The following is a 7,394-nucleotide window of genomic DNA, read 5'->3' as shown; positions in this document are numbered from 1 at the left end:
CAGTTCGTTATTGGCTTTTGTGACTGTTTTGTCAGCACATTACATTGTTTTCAAGTTACGTATGCACTAATCATATGAATGATTGCACTACTTTTAAACTGTATATATGTGCAAGTTATTTTTAGCTCATATGTACCTTGAAATCTTTACGTTTGCAGTCCTCACACCTCTTATAGGATAAAGCAATCCTACAAGCTAGTATGTGTATATGAGTATATCTATCTATACAATGTATTTAAGAGAAGCTCCTTTTGATTTGTAAGTGATATTTTTAAAATAACGGAAATGATCGAATACTTAAAGAAACAATAAAATAAAAACGCCTTTCCATGTCGAAAAACCTATAGCAATGCCCTCTCAGTTAAAAAAAACCTTTAGAGATAGCCTCACCTTAAAAATATCTACAGAAACATCTTTACAGTTGAAAAATTTTAACGAAAATACTCTCACAAATGAAAAAAAAAAAATCCAAAAAACCATCCATTCCTTTGACAACTTGACTCTGACACTCAACCACATTCTGTGTCATGCACACATCGTATGTATCGAAACACTACTCAACAAAGAGTTAACTTTACAAGGTTCTTAAAGTTGGTAATTATCTTAAAATAAATTTAGAAAAATGTAAAATTTTGCAGGTTTAAATGACAAAGTTATCTCGAAATTGGGTTTTGACATATACCCATTGATAAGAAGAAGCACTGACCAAAACAAATGAGACGAGATGCAAAGGTGGAACTCCTATCCAGAAATCGAGTTCATCTTCCCCCGAATTCAATTAATTTATCCACATAAATCCAAAACATTTCTGCTGACTCGTCACTCCAACTCATTATTTAACCCCCTCATCCATTTTCATTTCGCAATAACAAATTCCAGCCTGTCATGACGAGGCTTCAGTAGGACACAAGGCATTTAATCCCCCCTCAGGGGCAAATTTGGCATTTCCAATCCACTAATTAATCGCACTTCCTATAAATAAGCATTGTTCCTCCGCTATCCAAATCCTATCCTTGCTTGTCTCAAAAAGGGGAAAAAAAAAAGAAAAAAAAAGAAAAAGAAAAGTCTCATTTTTACGTATCCTAAACGCTTCCTTCTTCTTCCTGCCCTTGAACCGAAATTGGACATTCTAGGGTTTTGGGAGCAGCTAGGGTTTTGGTCGATGGGCGCTGGGGTTTCGAGCGCGCTGGGGCCGGAGGTTGAGGGTGGGGCCCACGAGGTAGGGTTGGGGGACTTGCCGGAGAGCTGCGTGGCGGAGGTGATGCTCCGCCTGTCGCCGGCCTCGTTTGGGCGACGAAGCTCCCTGAGAATTACAAGTATTTGATGGACAAGGCCTCGGCCGAGAGCGAGAGCCTGAGCGAGAGCGATTCGAAAGGTGTTTTGACTAAGAAGGAGATTTATGCGCAGCTGTGCCGGAGGAATCCCTTTGATGGAGGGACTAAGGTGATGAATTTTGTGGTTTTTTTGGGGGCAATTTGGGTCTTTGTTGTTGATTGGTGTTTTTGGTTCGGTTGATTTTTTTTAGGAGTTTTGGATGGAGAAGAGAAGCGGTGGGATTTGCATGTCCATTTCGTCGAAAGCGTTGGCGATTACGGGGATTGATGATCGGAGATATTGGAATTATATTCCGACTGAGGAATCTAGGTATTGGTTTCGCCCTTTCATAATCTTATTTATCATCAAAATTTGATTTCGATTGGATTGTCCAAGAATTTAATTGCATGCTTGATGCCTCAGTTCTTGTTCAATAGATTGTGAATAATCACTTGGCCATGTTTATTTCATTGTGCTTGGACTCTTGAATTTTTTATATTATTTGAAATTTTTGGATAGAAAATGGTGATCTTGTCTTAAATATGCAATTTTTTTTTGTTAAATTGCGTTGTAGGTGTGTGTGATCTGAAGATTGATCCTCAAAACTTCACACCTTATTAATCTCTATACAGGTGTGATATTGTTTGCTTAATTTCTCATTTAGTATCCTCAGCTGGAGACATAAGAATTCAAAATGCACAATTATTTTCAATTAGCAATTTGGATTGCCTTCTGTTTTTCTTTTCAACAGAACTACAGGGAGGATGATTGCATGTTGCGGGATCGGATCTTCTTGTATATTTTTAGATAATTCAGGTTATTTTGGAATAATTCTGTTTAGGGTATTTTATGGCCTCAAATAAGTATTCATGTATTGTTTTTTTCATGTTTACGTGCCTGTTTAGATCATTTTTTTTCCTGTTTGTTTTTTATGATGTCCTTAAAACAGCAGAATGATTCCCTTCGTTGTTCAGGAGTAGGATTATATTGGATCTTCTCCTCTAATGCAAAGGAGGATGATTAGGGTAGATTCCTCACCTCGTAGGATGTGTTATGTAATAAATGAATTGTCCATTGATGTGTCAATTTCTCTGTTTAAGATCTTGATGTGTTTGTTTTTCTTCCAACTTGTTTGTGTTCGCTTACTCCTTTTTCCTTTTCTTGTCTTTCAAGTTGTAAAAACCTTTTGACATTTTGTTTATCATCTTGAAAATTCTTTCTTCTGATAATCTTTTTAAGATATTTCTATGAATATAAAATTGTTCAATCAAGAAAACATAGAGAAGTTATAGAAATAAATTATAATAATATTTGTGTTATTCAGGTAAACTCTTTTGGTCCCAGCATCAATCTTGAGTTTTCTTGTTCTGGAGTATATTATAGAAGGATTGTGACATTTGCACACATAATATTATAATGATGTTTGGACTAATCATGTAAAACCTTGAAAGAGGCGAAATTTCTTGGTTTCTTAGTATTTACTAGTCTGATTTTATCTGGAAATAACTGTTTAGTAAACTGTATTTTCTCAGTCTATAGGTCTGGTTTTAAGTCCTCCTTTTCATCTTTTCTCGGTGGGCAGTTGTAAGGGGTTTGCGGGTGGGTTGATTGATTCACAGTCAATTTAGGAAGCAAGCTGATGACTTTAAAGAGCTGATCTATTGAGAAATTGTTGCCATCTCTCGGAGCCCCTTTCAAGATTTCAACCACCACTCTCACCGTCTTTTATTGTTATGTTGTTGCTTTAACCATCTGAGCACCTCATTATAGACTTTAAGCAAAACTGTTATGGGGAAAAGGATAGACTTTCTTGTTTGTTGACTGGTGATCTTGATCTTTCACAACATTTCATTTATCAGCTTTAAGCACCTTATTTCGGACCTTGGGCAACTGTTAATTAATGAAACAAAAGGATGAACTATTTTCTTATTTGATGACTGGTGATCTTGATCTTTCACAACATTTTTTTATCAGCTCTGAGCACCTTATTTTGGACCTTGGGCTACTGTTAATGAAACAATAGGATGAACTGTTTTCTTATTTGTTGACTGGTTGATCTTCATATTCTTAACATTATTTGTAGCAAGTGTGATTAACATAGTTGTTTATTAGTTTTGTGAGAAGGTGTTACTATATTATAACATATTTTAAAGCTCATTCATAGTCCTTTACCCTCTCTCAACCTTTTTGACTCTGAAGATGCCTCCAGTAGTGATTCCTAAGTCTAGAACACTTTATCAATCATGCTTATCAAGTCAATAGGGTGGATTTCTCAAGGAAGAAAAAAAAAAGAAAAAAAAAAGAGCTATTCATTTTCACAAACCAGGTCATTATGTAGCCAATCTGTCAAAGAAAACGACCACATCTAGAATACTTATTATTATCCCTGATAACAAATAAGCCATCCGTTGCTGGAAAAACTTTAAATGCTTGCAGCTGTTGAACTCTGAATACATCAGTGCATTTCTTTTTGTTAGTCTGTTGTCATATATCTTCAACTTGGCTTTGTGAAGTTCAATTTGTGCTTTTTTATTGGTATTTGTTATTCTTTTTTTAGAACATTGATAACAACTTCAAATAAGATTACTGCTACACTTGTTAAAAGGCCTTTTATTATCACACCTCTACCACAGAAATGCAGTTTTATTTTCAATATTAGTTCTCAGAAATGCTAATCAAACAATTGGTCAAAAGGCTAAGGATTTCCCCCCAGCTATCTTCTAATTTTGGATTTATACCATTGTATACTAATGAAATGAATTGTGATTAGTAATTTGTTATGTTTATGATTTGGCATTGTATTGTATTCTGTTTTGCTCCTTTTGTGAGGTTGCAATAAAACCTCATTCACCCGTTATTTTTTCCCCCTTCAGGTTTTATACTTCGACATTACACCACGTGATTTAACTTATAACAGCCGCCTACTACATTCATTACTACAGGAACTAAGATATAGATTGACATCACCTCTTATTTCGGATACCACCTTTGATTCAACTTATAACTGCTGCCTAGTGTATTCATCACTACAAGATATAAACTGACGCCATCTCTTCTTTTAGATTCCACACGGTAGCCTACCTTCAACAAGTCTGGTGGTTAGAAGTCGCTGGCGAAATTGACTTTTGCTTCCCTCCAGGCTCATACAGTCTATACTTCCGACTACACCTTGGCCGAGCCTCGAAAAGACTTGGCCGACGAATATGCACCCTCGATCACGTGCATGGATGGGACGCAAAGCCCGTCAAATTCCAGCTACGCACATCTGATGGTCAGCATTCAGTCTCGGAGTGTCACTTAGATGAGCCAGGTGTCTGGAACCGATACCATGTAGGCGATTTTGTGGTAGAGAAGTCCAATGTATTGATAGTCAAGTTTTCGATGACCCAGATTGATTGCACTCATACTAAAGGGGGCCTTTGTGTTGATTCTGTGCTAATTTATCCTAAAGGGTTTAGACAGGATAAAGGTTTTCGGTCTTGTGTGTAATTTTTGTAGAATCAGAGCAAAATCACATATAGAAGATGGTTTTTTTAGTATCTTTCTTCTACATGTTTGGTATATGTTAGTTTTTGGGAGGGTTGTGAGGTGTTTTGTACTGTAAAGACTGGTTAAGCTGTTTGTTAATCGGATGCTTCTCGATGGAAAATATTTCTAAGATAATCTGAAATTCCATGAGAATGAGATAAGACAGGAATGACTGTATTTCTGTTGTTCTTTAGCTTGATAGAGATGTTATGACGGCTGGCTTTTCTTTGGATTGTTCTGAACCGCAACCATGAGGATGACGATGCTCTGATAAAATGGGAAAATCTTTACTGATGGTGTTGTCTGCTTGCTGTTTCGTGCATTTCCTGAAGTTCTTCTGGATCTTCCCATAATTTGGATATCAGATCTCTTCGTAAAGGACAAGAGATCTTTTGATAATTTTGGGTACAAATTAGAATCTCCATATTTTCGTAAAAGAAGGAAAAAAATAAAATAAAAAGATTCGCACAGTACAAGAGATCTGATAATTTTGGGTACAAATTAGAACCTCCATATTTTCCTATACATAAATAGGGTTATTTTATAGAAACCATATTTGATTATTAATGTTTACATAGATTACTTTTAAATAGTTTTTTTGTTGTAATCAACCTCATGGGCTGACTTTTAAATTAAGTTTTTTTCGATTTTGTTGGGATAATTAGTTGTTAAATACTGAGTATAGTAGAGATGTTATCTTTAATTGTGGTTAGATGGAATCAATTTCCGAAAAAACTTAGCTGAAAAGTGGGTCCAGGCAGTTGATTGCAACATTAAAAAAAGACTTTAAAGATGGTTTATGTATAAATTTACAATGAAATGTGATTTCAATAGAATTTTAAAGATGGTTTCTAAAACGTCTTTCCGACAAGGGAAAAAAACCCTTTCCAACATATATTATATCAACTAATAGTGTTTTGGTATTAAGCAAACATCAATAGAGTTTGTTAATTCAAAAAGATGAGGTATACAATAACGTCAATCTAGATTTGCATATTGAAGGCGAGCAATGTATGTATGGGTAGTTTTAGGGGTGTCCCGGCCCGGGGCCCGGCCCGGAGCGCGGCCCGAAAACCTGGGCCAAGTCCGGGCTCCGGGCTGGGCTCGGGCCGGCTCTTTGGTGCCCGGCCCGGGCCCGGCCCGGCTCGGAAAGTATACTTTCTCTTATATAAGTATATATAAGAATACTCTCTCTTATATATGTATAATGTATGTATGTATGTATGTATATACTTTCTCTCTTAGTATATATGTATATATAAGTATACTCTCTCTTATATAAGTATATATAAGTATATACTTTCTTATATATGTATAATATATGTGTGTGTATATATATATACTAATATACTCACTCTCTTAGTATATATAAGTACACTCTCTCTTATATATGTATACTCCCTCTTATATAATTATACTCTCTCTTATATATGTATAATATGTGTGTGCGTGTGTGTATACTCTCTCTCGTAGTATATAAGTATATATAAGTATAGTATATTACGACGGCTACTTCTTCCCCATTGGCCTAACGGACAACGGCTATTTATACGATTCTCTCTCTCTCAAGTTATAACTTATAAATATATACAATATATTTACATATAATATATGTATATATAATATATAGTTACATAATAATTTGTAAGTATATACTAATACATAATTATATAAAATATAATAATATTAAACTAATTTTTAGAATTTTTTTATAAAAAAAAGAAAAGAAAAGAAATTTAAAAAAACCTAGTTGGGATGTACTTATCTATTGTGATGCGATGAATTCCAAAATAAATTTATACTTGTAATTTGTAAACGATTTATTAATTATTAATAAAGAATTTATTTTATAATTTTTTATTTATAATTTATGTCATTTTAAGTGATTAATAAAATTATTATTTTTTATTAATTTTTTTGTATAATTTAAAATTTAAATAAAATTAAAAAATTTAGATAATTTTTTTTTTCAAAAAAAGTAAGTAAACCGGGCCGGCCCGGAACCCGGCCCGATGTAACCGGGTCTGGGTATGGGCTCCGATTTTGTCCGGCCTGGGCTTGGATTTCCGAGCCGGGCCGGTCCGGATGGACAAGTCTAGAAAGTTTATTTATCGTTTCGTCTAACACTTAAGTCAGCCTCTTGAAGATTGAGAAAACAAGCAAAGCAATTATGGCTTTCTTTTGTTTGTAGTTTCCTCTCACTAAAGAGGGTATCTTATAAGTTTGTGGGTGCTAACCTTCCTCTTCATGGGAGTGGCAAATTTTTTTTTTTCTTGATGGTTACTTCTTTTTTTGTCCTGTGATACGTAAGCAAGCCTCTTGTAGACGAGGAAACAAACATAGAAATTATAGGTTTTGTTGGTGTGTAGTTTCCTCTCGCTAAAGAGAGGCATCTTATAAGTTTGTAGATAACAACCTGGGGTGACTCCACTTATAAAACCACAGGACCCACCCAAGTTTCCAACCTCCCACCCGATTCCACCCAACTAGAAAATGGGAAATTCCACAAAATTCCTCTTTAAGTTTTGGGGTTAAAGTAACTCCCCTTAACT

General features: G+C 35.1%; 1 protein-coding gene and 1 long non-coding RNA gene across 2 annotated transcripts; both read left to right on the top strand.

The window, feature by feature from the left end:
- Positions 1,005–5,003, top strand: LOC109838415 (F-box protein PP2-A13-like). Its single transcript, XM_020406865.1, is given in 4 exon segments — positions 1,005–1,277; positions 1,280–1,443; positions 1,526–1,644; positions 4,377–5,003. Coding segments are annotated over 4 exon segments (825 nt in total). The 5' UTR covers positions 1,005–1,162; the 3' UTR covers positions 4,804–5,003.
- LOC109838416 lies at positions 1,889–3,523 on the top strand. The gene is made up of 2 exons (XR_002246578.1): positions 1,889–1,946; positions 2,897–3,523. It is a non-coding gene; the product is annotated as an uncharacterized LOC109838416 (long non-coding RNA).

This window comes from Asparagus officinalis, chromosome 4 (genome assembly GCF_001876935.1).
Source record: "Asparagus officinalis chromosome 4, Aspof.V1, whole genome shotgun sequence".
NCBI classification, from domain to species: domain Eukaryota; kingdom Viridiplantae; phylum Streptophyta; class Magnoliopsida; order Asparagales; family Asparagaceae; genus Asparagus; species Asparagus officinalis.
Note: the sequence above shows the minus strand (reverse complement) of the source record. Positions and strands in the feature narration are given on the sequence as shown.